Genomic DNA, 20,311 nt, shown 5'->3' on the forward strand with positions numbered 1-20,311 from the left:
ACATCCACTATCAATCCCCTTGGATATAGATGCAGGTATACACCATCTAACTGCAGAGGTCCCGGTTGGAGAGCCTGTTAGAAACGATTGTCTTATGCTTGATCGACCGTCTGGCGTGTGTGTCCACGCTTTGGGTAAGAGTATCCATTCCCTCTGTTGTTTTTTGATGCACACCTCTGATTTCTGTGTGGGGAAGTAGTTTCCCATATTTCTCATCATCAGAAGAAATATCTTCCACTGCCTTATCCAACAGACTATATATATATATATATCTATATATATATATATATATATATATATATATATATATATATATATATATATATAGATATATATCTATATATATATAGATATAGATATCTATCTATATCTATATATATATATATAGATATAGATATATATATCTATATATATATATATAGATATATATATCTATATCTATATATATATATATCTATATAGAGGAGTTCATGGATGTGTTTTTGTTTATTACAGACTCATTGTCATTATGATTAGCTTATGCCATACGTTTACATTTACTCCAAAGCACTTGTTTGTGCCATGTTTACATGAGTTTATTTACCATCATTTATGCACTTGTCACTTTCGGTGTATTTTTGCACATTTACAGTAGGCGACCGCGATATTGTGTCAGTCTCTCTGCATTTCTCAGCGAGTTTTGACACCTGCGAGCCCCGTCGCAGGAGCCAGCGCCGAGATGGCTCACTCATCGCGAAAGGAAAACTTTGTTGAATGACAGCTGTCTGGTATGAATTCTGTGGGGGAACGCCGTGCCAAATTTTAAATGAAAAAAACGGCGTGGGTTCCCCCCCCAGGGGCATACCAGGCCCTTAGGTCTGGTATGGATTGTAAGGGGAACCCCCTACGCTGAAAAATCGGCGTGGGGGTCCCCCCAAAATTCATACCAGACCCTTATCCGAGCACGCAGCCCGGCCGGTCAGGAAAGGGGGTGGGGACAAGCGAGCGCCCCCCCTCCTGAGCCGTACCAGGCGCGGCGTTCCCCCACAGGATTCATACCAGACAGCTGTCAGCACTGCCTGCCATTCATCGCGAAAGGAAAACAAAGTTTTCCTTTCCTGATGAGTGAGCCAGCGTGACATGCACAGTACCCTGTCGCCGAGAACCAGCACGATGGTATCGCGCTGGAAACACAATCTCGCGGTCAGGTACTATATATCTTTTTCTCACTACTTATGATTCACCAGTTGAATGCTTACCCCTAAGGTGACCCTGGGGGTGTTTGTATTCCTTAAGCGCTGCATTTTTTTATTCTCATACACAATTTGTCATGTTGTTGATGCCAGCTGCTGTTTTGTATATTTTCTTGTCACTAGTAGCGCAACTTTTTTCACATATTTTTTGTTACCATTGACATTTATACAGCGATCAGAGCTATAAAAATGCACTGATTACTGTAGGAATGTCACTGGCAGGGAAGGGGTTAACGGGGCATTCAAGGGGTTAAATTTGTTCCCTCATGAGTGTTTCTAACTGTGGGGGGATGGGACTGACTGGAGGAGGAGACATATCGCTGTTCGTATTTACTACGAACAGCAGATCTGTCTCTTCTCTCCAGTCAGAACGAGGATTTGTGTTTTTACATGCACAAGTCCCTGTTCTGGCTCTCGTGCCCACGATCGCCGGTGGCAATCACGGCCGCCGGCCACACGCCTCGCGTCCCCCGCCGCGCAGTGGACGTGCTATGGCTCTTAAAGGAGCGGATGTACAAGCGAGCCACTTTGCCAACGTATATGTGCGTGAGGCGGTGGGCAAGTGGTTAAACCACTGTATGGTCTTGGCCACCATGCTGCAGCTCAAATTCAGGGTCTTGGCAATCTTCTGAGATTAAAGCTGTGATTTTGATAATAATAAAGGTCACCACCTTCCTGTGTGGGGGGAAGGTAGGGGGTTGGTGATCGAGAAAAGGTCTCGTAGGATAGTGTTGAACTTGACATGAGTTGGATTCCATGTATTGCAGATCCTTGGTTTGGAGGAAGCAGCTCCACCTATGGTGTAGGGCAGTGATGGCGAACCTTGGCACCCCAGATGTTTTGGAACTTCAGTTCCCATGATGCTCCACTACACTGCAGAGTGCATGAGCATCATGGGAAATGTAGTTCCAAAACATCTGGGGTGCCAAGGTTCGCCATCACTGGCCTAGGCTATCTTTATGTAGAGCAACAATTATTTTTTTCAGAGACTTCTTTGCCATGAGGTGCCATGTTGAACTTCCAGTGACCAGTATGAGAGAGTGAGAGTGATAACACCAAATTTAACACACCTGCTCCCCATTCACACCTGAGACCTTGTAACACTAACGAGTCACATGACACGGAGAGGGAAAATGGCTAATTGGGTCCAATTTTGTTGCCAGCGGTTTAGACATTAATGGCTGTGTGTTGAATTAATTTGAGGGGACAGCAAATTTACACGGTTATACAAGCTGTACACTCACTACTTTACATTGTAGCAAAGTGTCATTTCTTCAGTGTTGTCACATGAAAAGATATAGTAAAATATTTATCAAAAATGTGAGGGGTGTACTCACTTTAGTGAGATACTGTATATTAAATTTAAAATTTAATGTGAAGGATGTGCCTGCTTTCGAGAGCAAATCAGATTGAAGTGATTGTAATCTTCTTTGTACTTTCACTTGCTTCCTTGCAGTTTCTCTTTTAGAGTTCCAGACATGATTAAATATTTCTCCATCGCTAAACAATGAACAAACTTTATAAGCATCATAGTTGGAATGGAACGGTCTATATAATTAGAGTAATCGAGTTCTCCTGAGATCTCACACAAGTCTCGCATTACGAAAGAAACCAATGAATGATAGACTGACAGATTGCGTTTTTATATATGTTGCTTTTTTAACTTTTACCACATTGATTTACCATTAAATTTTTTGATATGTTCAAGGTTTCAAAACGCTAGCAATTGTAAATATTTTTCGAAACTCCCATGGCACATCTGCAAATCTCACACGGCACACAGTTTGAGAATCATTGCTCTAAACTGTATTGATGGATAAGAGTATTTTTCTGGTGAGCACATGCTTTTGCAATGTTTCCCCTAGAGTACACCTGTCATTTTATAGAATTTAGAGGCTGTTCTTGCCAAGCTTTTTATTATTAAAATGTTAGTTCCCCAGCTGACATGCTGATGACTTTAATATTTAATGGCTTTAATGTTTTCTGAGTCAGTAACCTGGAACAAGTATAGAGATAAGAAATTATGACACCTGTTAACTGCCTGCTTGTTTTGGGTTTGTGATTCAAAATATTAATGAAGGCTAGAGATGGCTGCCCCCATAGTCTTCCGTTACAGGTTTACTTTGTATTTAAGTAATATCAAGTGCTGCGTAACCTAGAAGTCTGAGGAGATCCTGTGTGTGCAGGCCGTCATGGGCCTGCCTCGAGAGGACGTCACCATGGTGCTCTGCATTGTGTGTAATAGTGCGGAGCTCTACCTCATTTATGACCACCCACCACCGGGGGAGAGGAACCTGTGTCATGTAACTAGCCTAAAAAAAATTATAAAATACTGCTAGGGTCTTTTGAGTGGAAGACTGAAGCACTGGAGGTTGAAGTTGGGCTTTAATGTAATTTGTGATCCACATGTTGGCTATTCCATTTTCTTTACTATGTTAAATGCAGAAATTTGAGACTGAGTAGATTGTGAAACGTGATCTGGAAAACAGGACCTGTTAGTAGTCACTATGGATAGGCTTTAGGTTTGTGAGAGTATGCTTGGTAATCTTTGTTTCTATGTGGAATTTGCAGTACCTCACCAGGCTAAAACATTTTAACTGTGAAGTCTTTATCCTACAGTAGAGCTGTAGTCCTTTTAATGACCCTGCTACTGTGGGGTTAGACATTTGCAGGTCCTCAGTTAACTGAGCACAAGAAGATAAAAGAAGTCACTGCTTGCCATCCACACCACCAAGTAGTCTAGCCTAGCATGTGTAGGTAATTTTTTCCTAGATGAAGTGTGGTTTTCCATGAAACCAGCTGAGAAGCTAAAAATGCTTTTGGCTATGAATATGCTATTTTAATCTATGAAGAATATACTGTGCAGAAATCCTGATACTATGAAATTCTAGAGCTGCACCGAATATAAATGTTGGTACCGAAACTGATCATTCAGGTTGCACTTGGCTAAAACCAAAAATGACAGTTTAAAAAAAAATATATATATATGTTTATATATAATTGTATTAACTTCGACTTTTTAATTAATATCATGAATTTAAATGAATATGAATTTGTTGGCCTTTATCTGCACCTTTAGCGCAAGAAAAGCTCAAGAAAAATGCATCCCTTTAAATTCTATGTATGTCTTTACAGTGGCCATTGTGCTTCTGTTAAAAATCTTGCTTGCTGCATTTTTGGCCAGTTAAAAGAAATGCACCTAAAACGCACCTCCCCTTTGAAATTAATTGAAAACGCAGCAAGAATGCATCAATAACGCACCTGCGTCACGTTTTTGATGTAGTTTTTCAGTCACATGAAAAACACATGAAAAACTTACCATAAGCACAGTAAAATTGTGGCAAAATTGTGTGCATTTTCGGCACCATTTTTTACATCTATTTCTCTATCGCCAAAATGCCATACCGAAAACACAATTTTCAGCCTATATTTGGCCAAAATTTCAGTGCATCTTTATGAAATTCTGTTTGTTGCTTTGATGTGCTGATTGCAAGCAATGGTTTTCCTTTTTCCTCTTGCTCATGTACTGTATTTATAGAAAACGAATTGTTGTACGGCAGGACTTGTCAAATCAACACTTGCAGAAGGATGGATGACCTAACTGTTGGGATAGATTTCTACAATGAGGCTACATTCACACAGATTATTGGCAACATACAGCGGATTCCTGCGGCAAGAATTGGTGGATTCTTTCAGCTGGGATCACAGGTGTTTGCAAATAGCTAGGGCCCGGAAGCTTGTACAAATCAACAGGCTGTTCTTGTGTATCTGCACATTGAGATCTCCGACCTTGTACTAATCTCTCTGCGTTCAGGGCCAGCCATGTGTCCCTAACAGCAGTTAACCGCTGGCTGAACATATACACAGGATCAGCTGCAGTTTGCATACCCCTGTAACCTCATCCACAAGAAAATGGTGATTCTTGCTGTAGGAATCCGTTCTATGCCCCTAATCACTCATGTGAATGTAGCCCTTTTCTTTGTTTAAAGCTGTTGTAAACTGCTGCAGTAACAAACAAAGAAAAACTTTTACCTGTAAGACAAATGCATAAAGTGCTAGAATGCATCGCATACTAGCACATTATGAAATACCTTAGAATTAAGCCCTCCAGCGGTGCGCTCTCACCGCTGACGGAGCTTTCATCTTTCCCCGTCTTCATTCCGAGTTCGTGGAGTCCGGCTGTAAAAGTTGCCAGAGCCGTGATGACGTCACTCCCCCGCAGTGCTCTGAAGGTCCAGCACAGTATTCTAGACCTTCAGAGTGCATGCGCCTGTGATAGTGGCAGAATTAGTGCTTTTCCAATTGTTAAATTAGTGAGCTGTCAGCCAAAAAAAAACAGGTACACTTACAGTATCTCACAATAGTGAGTACACCCCTCACATTTTTGTAAATATTTTATTATCTTTTCATGTGATAACATTGAAGAAATTTTGCTACACTTTGCTACAATGTAAAGTAGTGAGTGTACAGCTTGTATAACAGTGTCAATTTGCTGTCCCCTCAAAATAACTCAATACACAGCCATTACTGTCTAAACCGCTGACAATAAAAGTGAGTACAGTTGTCAGAAAAAAAAATTTGGTTTCGGTTTTTCGGCCTAGTGCATCCTTCATTTTCAGTTTCGTCACCAAAATTTCCATTCGGGGCACTCCTAATAAAACAAAAAATGTCTGTGTTTGGTTTTTTTTTGCATATTTGTCACACTTAAATTACTAATTTTAGTATTACACAACGATAAGCAAAAAAGCTGTCCAAACCTGCCTGGTTGTATGTGAAAAAGTAATTGCCCCCTAAACCTAATAACTGATTTGCCACCCTTGGCGGCAACACCTGCAATCAACGGTTTGCGATAACGGGCAATGAGTCTTTCACATTGCTGTGGAGCAATTTTGGCCCACTCTTCTTTGCAGAATTGTTTTATTTCAGCCACGTTGGAGGGTTTTCCATCATGAACGGCCAGTGTAAGGCCATGATACAGCATCTCAATTGGATTTAAGTCTGGGCTTTGACTAGGCCACTCCAAAACCTAAATTTTGCTTTGTTTGAACAATTTGGAGGTGGACCTGCTGTTGTGTTTCGGATCATTGTCCTGCTGCATAACCCAGGTGCACTTAAGCTTGAGGTCACGAACTGATGGCTGGACATTCTCCTTTAGGATTTTCAGGTAGAGCTCAGAATTCATAGTTCCATCAATTATGGTAAGTCTTCCAGGTCCTGAAGCTGCAAAGCAGCCCCAGACCATCACGCTACCACCACCATGTCTGACTGTTGGTATGATGTTCTTGTTATGAAATGCTGTATTAGTTTTATGCCAGATGTAACGTGACGCACACCTTCCAAAAAGTTAAACTTTTGTCTCATCGGTCGACAGAATATTTGCCTAAAAGTCTTGGGATTAATCAAGATGTTTTTTGGTAAATGTGAGATGAGCCCTTTGTGTTCTTTTTGGTCATTTGTGGCTTTGGAACTCTCCCATGGATGCCATTTTTACCCAGTCTCTTATTGTTGAATCATGAACCCTGATCTTACCTGAGGCAAGTGAGGCCTGCAGTTCTTTTAGATGATGTTCTGGGTTCTTTTATGACGACCTGGATGAGTCGTTGTCATACTCTTGGAGTACTTATTGTAGGCCGGCCACTCCTGTGGTTCCAAGTTATCTCCATTTGTGAATAATGGCTCTCCCTGTGGTTCATTGGAATTCCAAAGCCTTAGAAATGGCTTTGAAACCCTTCCAACACCGATGAATGTACATTACTTTGTTTCCAATCTGTTCTTGAATTTTTTTAGATTGTGGCATGATGCGTGGCTTTTTGTGATCTGTTAGCATGCTTCACTTTGTCAGACCGCTTCTGTTTATGCGATTTCTTGATTCAACAGGTCTGGCAGTAATCGGGGCTGGGTGTGGCAAGGGAAATTTAACTCCGCTTTGTGGTTTGTGGAAAATTGTGGTTAATCACAGTTCATTCATGATTCAGCATGGGAGGGGGCAATTACTTTTTTTACATATGGCCAGGCAGGTTTGAACATTTTTTTTCCCCTTAATAAATGAAATAATAATTTAAAAACTGCATCTTGGATTTACTCGGGTTATCTTTGTGTATTATTAAAATTAGTTTGATGATCTGAATCATTTAAGTGTGAGAAATATGCAAAAAAAAAAATCAGGAAGGGGCAAATACTTTTTCACACAACTGTGTATATATTTCTATCTATCCCACATCTACCTGCCTCAGTTTTTTTGCTAATGTCATAGGAGAATGGACGTCTTCTCTCCTCTAAGAAGCAAGCTACTTCTTGACTTATATTGCAGCTTTATGAATCAGCCAGTACTTGGCATAGCCTTGGAGGCTTCACCTTTATCCCACTGGGGTTGGCCTGTAATTTCTTTTAGCATTGGACTCTGTGTTAGGTGCTTTGCTAGACACAGCTCCATGTAATACGTGGTTTAGCCACAGAGTGCTTTACAGGTCCAGGGTTATGCTTCACCTACTGGTGGAAGTCTGTTCCTGAAGACCCTCCCCCAAGGGGTATGCCCACCGGAAGGGTGAAGTCTGTCTAGTATGCACTTCACGCCTTGCTTGGGCTACTGTTGCCAATTTGGTCTACCATTGACAAGTGGAAAGGCTTGCACTTTTGTTGGAGCTGGCACTTTTCCACTTCACTTTAAATTGTGTCACAGATACTCCAAAGAACTGCAGCTTATGTTTGTGCACCTATTCTGAGTCCTGTGACGCACTTTTTGGTACACAACTTTTTTCTGCAACGTCACACACTCCTTGTGCACCACCTCCTGTGGGGTAGTTTGGCGGATCGTAAGCACAGGGACAGCAGTCCTATGGATCTTGCCAACCTGTAATTTGCTGTTATGGGGGGTTTGCAGTATATCATCCAAGAGATCTGATGCTGATGACCTGAACCACTGTCCCCTGCCTAAATCACAACACGTTATCATCCTCCCTAACTCCTTTAGGGTGCCACCCTCCTTCACCTCCTTATTTAAGCAGGGATTTTTTGAGATTATGTCTGATTTTATGGGGAAAATTTCAACCATGTTAGTTAACTAAGAATGCAGGGGCTGAAAGCGTGTGTCCATCTCGGACCTTGGACCTCCCCTCCCACCACCTGTAATGAGACACGGAGAACAAGGTGAGTTGGTGAAAACCCAGCGACTTGAAGGTACATAGGGCTGCGGGGAGAAGACTTATGCCGCGTACACACGAGCGGACTTTCCGGCAGACTTGGTCCGACGGCCTGGACTCCGTCGGACAATTCGATCGTGTGTGGGCTCCAGCGGACTTTTTTTTTCCCCCAAAAGTCCGACGGAAATAAAACATGTTTCAAATTTTTCTGACGAACTCGAGTCCGGTCGAAAAATGCGCTCATCGGTATGCTAGTCCGACGGACTAAAACCGACGCTAGGGCAGCTATTGGCTACTGGCTATTAACTTCCTTATTTTAGTCTGGTCGTACGTCATTACATACATATCCGTCAAACTTTGGTGTGATCGTGTGTGTCCAAGTCCGTTCGTTTGAAAGTCCGGCGGACCTACGCTGCAAAGTCCGTCGGAAAGACTGTCGGACCTAGTCCGTCGAAAAGTCCGCTCGTGTGTATGAGGCATTACTGGGTCTAACGGGACAGTTGCGAAGGAAATGTCTGTCTCCTCCACAGTAGAGACAAAGGTTGGCTTTCCGGTGGTGAAGTCTTATATTGGAGGTCATCACAGAACAGTTCACGCCAGTTTGCATACGCTCTCCTTCAGAAGCAACTGGAGAAGCAGGCATAGGTGCAGGAGCAGATGGGTCCTTTGGCAGCATCCATGAAGTCTGGAAGGATTTTGCACATTCTGACCGTCGCTCCCGCAGGCATCTGTCAAGTTGGATAGGTAGCTGAATGAGCCCCTCTAGTGTAGCAGAGGTCTCTCCTCATGCCAGCTCATGCTTGAGAGCTTCAGACAGGCCAGGCCGGATCTTATAGTTTCATTGTTCCACCCTGTATCTGCAGACCATTTATGAAAGTCCACTGTGTAGTCCTCTACAGGGTGCCTCCCTTGCTGCAAGATATTGAGAGTAGCTTCAGCAGTGGCCCTGCGTTGTAGGTCTTCAAATAGTTGGGCCATTGTCTCAAAGGATGCACCCACTGAGTTGATGACAGGACTTTTCTGCTCCAGCAGGTGGAGCTGGGAAGCACCTCTGTCGGCCTATGACATACTGGCTGGATGATACTGTCACGTACCTGGTCGGAGGCCCAAGTGCTGAGGGCTTTTTTTTTTTTTGCAGCTGAGTTCAGGCTACCCCTGAAGGTGGTGACAGGGAGTACTATGCCCAAAGAAGCAGGGGTTGCCAGCTGCGATAGGCTGTGTGATGAGATGGCGGCTGGACGAGCAGGATGCACTGCTGGGCAAGAGTTCCACAGATGTACCAGATGAGACTTGGCCAAAGGGAGAGCCAGGAGCAAGGTCAGGAGCCAGGCCAGTAGTCATACACGTAAATATCAGCCAGGGAAAAGGGAGCAAGCGGGGTCATACACTGGTAATCAGACAGCAGAGGAGTCCAGAAGAGAAAGCCAGAGGTTACACACCGGTACAGCAGACCATAGCAGAGTCAATGGAACAACCTGGGGGTCAAAGCCAGGAATGGAGACAAAACCGGGCAAAGGCAAGCCTTGTTGGTAATAGGAAATCCGATAGTATCAAGAGCAGGAACAAATGGGGGAGCTGAAGATCATTCAGGAACTAGTGACTGATGCTGCTGGCTTTAAATAGGCCACTGGTCACCAGAATCTGTCATGCATTGTGCGCGCCTTGGCACATGAATCTTCGCGGTCGTTCTTGCCCGTGTGTGTGCATGCGTATTGGCATTGGCAATTCTATGTGCCAATTCATCATCCTGCTGGGCATTAGCAGATGTGCCAGTTCTTCTGCGGACTGTTCTCTGGCACCAACCTTCTTCCTGGCTGGCTATATAGGCCTGGCTGCTGAAGCCCAGGTATTGAGGGTTGAGGGCCTGTTGGATTTTGTTGTTCCAAAGGTCTTGAAAGCTAGGAAATTGACTTTCTTGCAAAGTCTACCATTGTACTTGGAAAGCCTATTTCTCTTGGTGCGAGGCTAGGAAATTCCACCCCAGGAAGTTCTACATTAGAAAAATCCTTTCTTTCTTCAGTCTGGTATGGATTAGTGGTTGGCCTTGAAGTACCATCAAGGGTAAAATCTCGGCCTTAGTGGTTCTCTTTTAGAGATCACTTGCCTCTTTCTCCTTAGTGAGGGCCTTCATACAGTATGTTACTCAGATTATCCCTTCTGTATGTTCCCCAGTGACTCTGTGGGATATCAACCTGTTTCTGTTGGTTTTTCAGAACCCCCCCTTTGATTTTTCTCTGTCTACCCTTAATCACAAGATTGTTTTTCTCATTTGCCATCACGTTAATGAGGTGGAGTATCTGAGTTGGCAGCCATAACTTATGAAGAACCCTTTCTTGTGCTACACAGAGGGTCAGGGTTGTTTTTAAAGGCTCAAGGCCTCTTTTCTTCTCAAGTCGGTTTCTTCCTTTCACCATTCAAACCTACGACTTTAAGGGCAAGGTTCTGTATTTCTTGTCAAAGCATACTGCATCACATCAGTTCATGATTGTTGGACTTTTCAGCATTAGGCATCTTTGATATGCAAGGCTTACACCTGGTCTTCTGCTCACATGTTCATTAAGTTTTACCAGGTGGATGTTCAAATCTCAGCTGATACTGGCTTTGGTTGTAAGGCTCTTCAGGTGGCTCTGCTGAGCCATTTCTGTTAACATGTTGGTTATTCCTGGCTTTTTCGCATTTCTTGACTTGTGTTAATTGTGTTGCTCAACTGATTTTAGACATCCCAATGTACCTGAATACTCATTCGGTATCCCGTAATGTACAATTAAGAAAATCTGATTTTGACTAACTGCAGAAACCCTTTTCTTGTAGTACCTTATGTGGCATAGGTCCATTTCCTCTGTTAAAATCCACTACTAGTTTTGCTTGCTACAAAACTAGACCTAGTGGGAGGGGTTGTACTGGGCTGTCCTTTTTAGCTCTGTTTGCCAGTTTCCAATCTTCTGAATGAAGCAGCATAAACCAAGGTATCTGAATACTCATCTTGTGTCTTGTAATCTACGCGTCAAAAAGGCAGTATAGCCTATTTTCCTGCAATGTAGTCTGCAGAGAAATCCAGGAATTGGATGCATTTTTTGCAAGGGGTGCCTAGATCAAAAGACTGGCAAAACGACATAATCCCTCTGCCTGCTAAAACTGTTCACATGTTCATTTAAGTTTTGTGTTTATCTGATTGTGTGGAATTTGGCTTCAGTGCAGAAAACCATTTCAAAAGCCCAAGAGTGATCCTTAGAAAATTTTTGCCAGGTTAAGGGCTCATCTGGAAAATGAATATATGCTTTGCTAAAAATGCATTCTTGTGTTCATCAGGCACAGCAGCACTAGAGGAGGATGCCCAGATATTAAAGGTTATCGAAGCCTATTGTACAAGTGCCAAAACACGCCAAACTTTAAATTCCAGTAAGTGCATTTTTTGTTTCTATCACTATGCTTCTCTAGTTTTTTGTACTGCCCTGTTTGCCTTTCAGCTTTAATACACATTGCATGCAAAATTATGGGGGTTATGTGTTTGAATGTAAACCTCAAGAAAGATGCTAATTTTAAATGAAATAAAAAAAATAAAAAAAAACGTTTTTACAGCGGCTTGATATGTTTTAATATGTCATGGAGTATATATTTTTCCTCACTTTTTAAATCGGAACAGCAGCTGAGATAAGCCTTCCACATCTTGCTTTACAGATCAAGCCACATATTTTGAAATATTTGTTTTTAAGGTTTTATCTAAATAGTACATTTTAATTGATCATTTTAACCTGGATACATACCAGCATCCACAGCACATTTTAGGTCCAGGTTTTTACACTTTGACCACTGAACTACATAAATAAAATGTGTAGGAACTTATGAATCCTTGCAATCCTCAAACTATGCTAATCGCTGACTGTCAAAAATCATTTCGTACATCCTAGTTTCACTTGCAATGTTTTATTATTGACTGTTGCTCATTGTGCATTCAGGTACTATATATGGATTGAGAGGATGTGTTGAAAAAATAGAGAAAATTAAAATAACCATGTACTTTCTATCGTGCTGGTTCTGCAGTAGACATATGACATATTCTACAAATGTTATTGACTTAAAGCAAAGAACAGTGAATTGTATGTTTTAACAAATGGGTCTCGCTGAAACTTAGTCCCCTACTGACATGAAACAGGTTGCCTAAATTATTTTTTTTCTTTTAAAGCTCATAACATGGTGTAAGCTTGTTACATAAATGTATATTTAACCTGCATAGTACTATGTTCAAAAACTAGGTGGCAAGTGTTTTAAATACATCTGTTTATTTCTTATGGCTGGTAGGATGGAAGTGTTTGTTTTTCAGTACTGTTTTGCAGCAGGTAAGCAGAGACGTCTGTGTTGTGACATCGTTATAGGGAACGCAACTACCGCACAAGTTTTTCATGACGGCAGTATACAATACTGCCTTTTATGTTACCCTCTGATCTGCTTAAATATCACTCCCTAAAACAGCTTTTTCCATGTGCTTTGCAGATGCTGTTTTTAAGTTCGACAAATAATTGTGGCAACCCCAGTGTAAAAAAAAAAAAAATCACATTTAATTCAAGCTTTTCCATTATGCTTTTACCCTTCATGTTTTATACCTTTCGAACCTTGCTCCTTGATGGCTGCGATATGTCTTTTTTTCAACCTGTTATACCTGTTTCTGGTGCCATCTTAGAATAGCCCTGTCAAAAACATTGACTTTAGATCAAATTGGCTTCTACACATTTTGTCAGACTCATAATTCCTAATTAAAAAATCGCTAACAGTGGCAGCTGGAGACCAGCTATAAAGCAAGTACAATTTCCCTTGGGATTAATAAAGTTATCTGAATCTGAAGTACAGCAGTCAGTTTATTGCCTACAGTTGAGGAAGGTATTTATAGATAACATTAGTAACATTACAGCCGTAAGAGCTAGCGCTTCATTTTTTATTTTTTCAGTGTGTGTAGGGGGCCACAACAATTATAGATGTGGGATATTTATCCTTTTGAGTTTCAGTATTTTCCCAGTATAATGCCAATGGTTGGTGCAATATTACATCGATTCCACATGTTGCAAATAGCAGTTAGATATATAAAATGCCTCATTATTTGTTCAAGTTTAATCTACCAATCATTTACATATAAATATTTTTGTCTGTATTTTCTGATAAAAATTGAATCGTATGCAATCCTTTGAAACATATATGTTGATGGTACTGTGTGTAAGTGATTGGTATACGCTCTTTCTCGTTCAACTGTCCATAAATAATGGTACTCTGGCTAACAGAAATCCTGACATCAAAGTGAAATAAAGTCCTCCTTCACTTGCACTAAACTTCTATAGAAGTTTTTCTTCACCGTTTCTTTTAGAATTAATGCTTGTTTCATTGCACTTTGCCCCTCTATAATATACCATACTGCTACAGAACCATTAGAAGCCTAATTATGGCGCAGAATCCTCCTAGACTATACATGATTCTGTTCCCAGAATGCATTTCAGAGCCACAGTTGCTGCAAGTTCACAAAATGCATTCACATGCCAAAGTAGTTTATATTTACTCCTGCCGGCACTGTCTTATCTCATGAACAAGTAACTAATGAAATCTGCAAAGCTTTGTTCTCCTTTTTTTAACAATATTTTCTTTTTTTCCCTCTCTTCCCATCACCCTTCTTTTTGCTTTTTGTTTTGTTTCATGTTACTGTTTTGGTTGTGGCTTTTTTCCTGTCCTGTTCTATTCCTTTTTTGTTCTTTCCTTTCATCTTTGCCTCCCCACCGTTACCATTTCATTTCACCCATACATCATCCTTAGCATGGCAAGGCACTGACCTGATGCATAATCACGTCTTGGCTGATGATGACCAATCAAGTCTAGACTCCTTGGGTCGTCGCAGTAGTCTTTCTCGTTTGGAGCCTTCAGACCTCTCCGAAGACTCTGACTATGACAGTATATGGACAGCCCATAGTTACAGAATGGGGTCTACTTCTCGTAAGAGCTGTTGCTCATATATCTCTCACCAGAACTAATGCACTTCTAAACTCTTTTCTTAACAAAATGCTTGTTATACCACAACCTACTTTTTCTTAGATGTTTACTTGTGTTTTCTGTCTCCTTTAATGTGATTGTTTAAAAAACTGCGATCATTTCTGGTTCTTTTGTATGTGTGGATCCAGGTTCCTTTTTCCAGCCGAACAAAAAATCTATATATATCTGTCCACGAAGGTAAAGTGTACATTGGAAATATACCTCACACTCTTATAACGCTTGCAGTGAGTTCCTAGTTTTATGTAAGAGAATGTGAGGATTTTTTTTCTTTTTTTTTTTTACATACGGCAGATTAAGTATTCTGTCTTTGTTTCTTTTTGAAGTGATGTTTTTTCTGTGCATTTTTGTAATTTAATGACACTGAAAACCATACAAATTTGTGAGGACTTTTTGTGAATATATAATTTTTTGTATAGAAATAATTCATAAATCATTAGTTATGAAAAAAAGATTGTTGTGTGGGAAGCCCCTGCTGCTCACCTCATGTGACTGGCATTGGGCAGCATTTGCACAGCTGTGTGTTGAAAGTAATTTGGCACAAGTACATTGGGTGTACATATACTCTTCAGGTGGCACACAGAAACAACTTTTGTCATGTCACATTGCTGCTGCCAAAATTTCTCAGTTTTTGTTTTATATTTGGAAATTGATGTATATTATCTTGCAGTATTTAAATTATTTTCATATTTTAATGACTATGTGTAAAACATTTCTGTATGCAATTAAGGGCCTTCATTCCTCATAGCTGCCAAGAAAAAGTGTATTTTGAAGTGGAGATTGGTACTATCTCTGGCTGTCCTTTTTATTCAATCTGCTTCCTCCAACCCCCTCATGAATAGAGAACACTTGATTCCTCACATGAGCCCCATACCCTTTTCTTCTAACAGGTTTTGCAGGAAATGTATATAGAACAGGAGGACTTTCTTATCTATGTCACTTAATTTAGGTTTTGCTAGACAACGTCATACAGGTATTCTGCTAGTGCATAAGATGTTCTTTTAATGGCATAGCATCTTTTGCTTCTCCACTAGCTCTTTAGCTAAGATGAAAGTAGAATTGATGTGAACACACTGGTGTACGCAAGCTCTTACTACAGTATTTTTATTCATTAAAACCTTACACAGTAGCCTATTTGTTCAACCTCTTAGGTGATTGCTGATATTTTATGAGTCCTTAAATCACTCTGAATATAATTTTGATCATAGCCTGACTGGGTGTCATTCTGCATTTTGACACATTTACACCCTAGAATATTCTAAGCAGTGCTTGTCCTGCAGTTTCACTTATGGTTCATTCAGATATAATAGGGCCTTTTTCAACAGGCTTTAAGCTTGTGTGGATGGCATCGATTTGAGATGCTCATAAAATCATTCAGAATTCATTAACAGGTGCATTTCCCCTGTGGTTTGACCTCCTTCAGACTTCATTTGTTCTTTTAGTATGAATAGTACAATTGTTTGCTTTAGCCCATGGTTAGAGACCACTGAAATGTAGCAAAGGGAAAATAATACTGAATTAACTTCAGTAGAAGTAAGCCCATTTTTTAGTCCTACATTACAGGACAGATCTTTATGGGTTGTATGCAGCTTTCTTCAGGTGGTTTTGACACTGGCAAAAAAAAAAAGCCACAGGCGCATCCCTTATTTAACCCCTCCCACTCCAGATAACACTATGTTTTGTGTTTGAGAAGCTGATCTCTTTCATGTGGATGTTTTTGCTCTTGTAGATTCTTCTGTCAAGATTCTTCTGTCAAGATATAGCCACTGTGATTCATTTGTGCAGCTTTCCAATTGGTTGACTCTTTGGCTGAGCCTTGGGGGGACCATGACCAGCCCCTGCCTAAAATAGATGCATGGCCGGACTGCAATGTTGCTTCACCACCTGGAGCTTTTACCCGTGGTCTTAAGCTACTGTTTCAATACCTTGGCAGATACTTTTTGCCAGATTTCCAGAAACTAATTCTCTCTGTTGATACACGGAGGACCCTTTGGTTCTAACGCTCGTCAGCTGAGCTTGCCTGCAAAAAACACCTCGAGCGGCTGTCCTTCGATAGATAACACCTGTTTGGTCTCTCCTTGGACAAGTTCATCAGGGAGATCTGCAAGGGTACAGACGCATTGCCCCAGTCCCGAATAAATATTTCTTTCATGGTTTCTACTTGAACATGTTTAGTTCCCAAGGCAAATGGAGGCATTTGGCTCATTGTCCATCCTAGGAAAACTCAACTTATTTTTGCAGGTTCAGATGGCCTGTATGTAATCTGCCAGGTCATTGCCCCTCCTTCTGGGAAATGTTCTGGCTTAATTGGACTTCTGGGATGCTTACTTGCACATTCCCATTTTTCCTCATCGCCAATGCCATCTGTGTTTTACTGTAGACACTCAGCATGACCAATTTGTCACCCTTCATACTGGCCTGCCCATGCCCTCACCAAGATGCTTGCCATTGTCCTAGCTCTGTTCAGTTCTTAGGGCATACATGCTGTTGGTTTCCACCTGGTTGATCTCCTGATAAAGGACCAGTCCTTCCTTAACCCTTCCAGCCAGTGTTCAGAGGACAAGGCAGACTCTGCAGATATTCAGTTGGTTCCTCAACGTTCAGAAGTTGTTGCTGAAATTGAATCCTAGATTGGGGTACCTGATCCATACATTGCATATGGGCTTATCCAGGATCTTTCTGCCCAGGACAAACAACTATCCCTTCACTCATGTGCCCGGACGCTTTGGTCCCAGGGTCGGCCCTAGATTTGAGCCTGCATGAGGTTCTTGGCCTTATGGTAGCCTCCTTCAAGGCAGTGCCATATACCCAGTTTAGCTCTGGACCATTACAACTCAACATTCTGGCAGTGTAGGACAAACACTTGTTCCTTGGACCACCCTATGCCTCTGACGTGCAAGGCCAGACTCTCCCTAGTATGGTGAAACCCTTTACCTCAAAGAGGTGACTAGTCCCTTAGATGGATGCCAGCCTATTGGGGTGGGGAGGAGTTCTGCATGCCCTGTTGGGGCAGGAGACTTTGCTGTAGGAGGAAGCTAATCTTCCTATCGGCATCCTGGAATTCAGGGCAAATTAGTTGTCCCCTCAGTGATGCCATCTTCAGTTGCTAGGTCTCCCTTCAAGAATCTAGTGTGACAGTGCCACAGCTTTGGCCTACATCAACTATCATGGAGGCAACAGAAGTTGTGCTGCTCAACGGGAAGAGGACTTGATCTTCTCTTGGGCAGAATGGCATGTTCAGACCATATCCATCGTCCACATGCCAGATGTGGAATATTGGCAGGTGGTCTTTCTCAGTTGTCAGGGACTGGACCCAGAGTCATGGGCTCTCCACCCAGAGGTGCAAAGCTATTTACCAAAAGTGGGCGTCGCCAGACATGGATCTTCTGCTGTCCAGATCGCCAACAAACTAGACAGGTTTGTCGCCAGGTCAAGGGGTCCTCCGGGTTGAACACTGGTGACTCTGTGGGATTAGTTCCATCTGATCTACATCTTACTGCCTCTCCAGCTTCTCACTATTCTGCTCTGAAGGTTCAAAATTTAATGGCATTGCACTGATTCCAACTACACTGAACTAGCCCAGGGGAATGTGGTATTCAGACATACTTTTCTGTATGCTCCCATGTGTCTCCATAGGACCTCAACCGGGTTTTTACAACCCTTCAGAAGCCCTTAGAACTTATATAGGATGTTCTCTTATCTAACCCAGTGTTAATTTAGTCGACTAAAACATTTTCGTCAACTAAACTGACTAAAACATTTTAGTCGACTAAATCAATACTATTTTAGTTGACTAAAATACGACTAAAACTAAAACAACTGAGATGACTAAAATACGACTAAAACTAAAAGCCATTTTAGTCCTAAGACTAAAATGAGACTAAAACTAAAATGCCATTTTAGTCAAAAGACTATGACTAAAACTAAATTGCAATTACTGAAATGTACTGGAGATTTTAGTCGACTAAAACTTAGGACATTTTAGTCTACTAAAATGTACTCGAGATTTAGTTGACTAAATACGACTAAAACTAAGACAATTGTAGAAGACTAAAATGGGACTAAAACTAAAATGCCATTTTAGTCCTAAGACTAAAATTAACACTGATCTAACCTCTCATCTAACTTCACTCACAAGGTGGCCTGTCTTGTTGCGATCACCTTTTTTGGTGGGTATCTAACTTAAAGTGGAGTTCCACCCACTTTTACAGCTCTTCAGCATCCCTCACTAAAAACTGTGCACTGCAAACAAATTGGATATTTTTTTTATTTTTTCTCTCAGCACCTACTGTATATCTTCTGTATTCATTTTTCACTTCCTCCTCCCTGGCCGCGGCCCATCGCATCATTTCCTGTTTGCAATGCATTCTGGGAAGAGGCGGCAACTTCCTCTGAAACTGCCGTTGCTTTGGAAACCTGACCTGAAACCTATTACACTGCTGCACTGTGCGAGATCTACAAGGATGAGATCCGGGAAGAAATACAGTCTGGCTTCAGATGCCCACACTTAAGACTGCTGTAAGTTTATAAAACAACAAACTACTGCTATAAACTAACAAAACAGACCTTTGTTTACAGACTAACTTTACTAGAATACATTAAGCTTGTGTATTATAGGGGTATTTTTATTTAAAAAGTATCATTTCGGCCGGAACACCACTTTAACAGCCATATCCTGTAAAGAATCCTTCCTGGTGATGTACAAGGACAAGCTTGTCCGGAGACCTAAATCTTCTTTTCTCCTTGTGGGGGTTTCCTCTATCCCCCTAACCAGAACACTGTTCTTTCCTCTTTACCTTCTGTTTTCCTTCTTTGATCTTTCTGAAGGTTTCTACAGGGGTTTCCCTTCTTGCCCCCCCTTTCTAGGAGTGAGGTGGTGGTGGGTTAAACAGGTCATCAATTCAGCCTATAGTCTAAAGGATAGCGTTCCTGTACACTCAGTCAAACTTGTTGGTGCTTTGATCTGTTGGAGTTTCATGGACTTTTCAGCATCAGGCAGCTGTTTCTCAGATTTGTAAGGCTACCACCTGGTCTTCTGTTCACAAGCGTAAGTGTTTCTAGGTGGATGTTTAGGCCTCCTCAGATACCAGTTTCGTGCAAAAGGTGCTACAGTCTGCTCTCTGAGTTCTGTTCAGCACTTTATGACCTGTTTCTTATGTGGGCCTTTTAGCGGTGTGTTGCCCACCCCTCATTTGGATTTCTTTTGGACATCCTTCAGTTAAAGATTAGCGATTCCATGTCCTTTACTATATAACTAAGAAACAGGATTTTTTACTTGCCAATAAAATCATTTTCTTGAAGTACTGTACAAGATACAAATTCATCCCCTCTGTTCTGTGTGATCTACCCATTACTTGCTACAAAACTGATGCTAGCTGGGAATGGGATGGGTTATATAGGAGATGTCCCTGCAGCTTTTGTTTTGCCAGTGTCCAATCACCTGAAGGTGGCTGCATATGACATACTGTAAAGACTAACGATCTTGTGTCCTATGCTTTACTCCAAGAAACAAATTTTAGTGGTAGTTTAAAAAAATCCTATTTTCACACACCCTTTTTGTAAATGTCTTCTCTGATGAAATTCTTAGAACAAGAGGCTTACAAGGGTATGAGTCCTGTAAGTCGAGCACCCCTTGGTATAGAGCACTTGCGTTTTTTCTTTTATTCTCAATTTTTATGGTTACACTTGACATCCTTTAAGGACATATGCCACTGCTGCCTAAAACCCAGTTAAGCTAAAACAGTTTTTTTATTTATTTTTTTTTATACAGTGTGGGAAAGGGACACAACCTCTGTAAGTGTTTATTGGTGGTCGGTATCAAAAATTGGAAAGATATTGCCCCCAACTTCTGTCTGAAACAAAACACACATTTTCTCTGTAAAGTGGGGATGGGTTATTATTAAAGTAGAACTATGG

The 20,311-nt window shown here is 41.4% G+C and overlaps 1 protein-coding gene across 7 annotated transcripts in view; it reads left to right on the plus strand.

Annotated features, from left to right (window-relative positions):
* ARHGEF7 (Rho guanine nucleotide exchange factor 7) overlaps positions 1 to 20,311 on the plus strand; it is a 271,356-nt gene that overhangs the window by 209,972 nt on the left and 41,073 nt on the right. For 4 of the 7 annotated variants that reach the window (XM_073614508.1, XM_073614510.1, XM_073614509.1 and 1 more), the window contains 2 exons: positions 11,681 to 11,770; positions 14,165 to 14,341. In XM_073614508.1, coding sequence (XP_073470609.1) covers positions 11,681 to 11,770; positions 14,165 to 14,341 — 267 coding nt within the window. Of the gene's footprint in view, positions 1 to 11,680; positions 11,771 to 14,164; positions 14,395 to 20,311 lie in introns of those variants that run through there. The other 3 variants (XM_073614511.1, XM_073614512.1, XM_073614513.1) reach the window with 2 other exon arrangements.

The sequence above is a fragment of the Aquarana catesbeiana genome, linkage group LG02 (assembly GCF_042186555.1).
Source record: "Aquarana catesbeiana isolate 2022-GZ linkage group LG02, ASM4218655v1, whole genome shotgun sequence".
Taxonomy (NCBI): domain Eukaryota; kingdom Metazoa; phylum Chordata; class Amphibia; order Anura; family Ranidae; genus Aquarana; species Aquarana catesbeiana.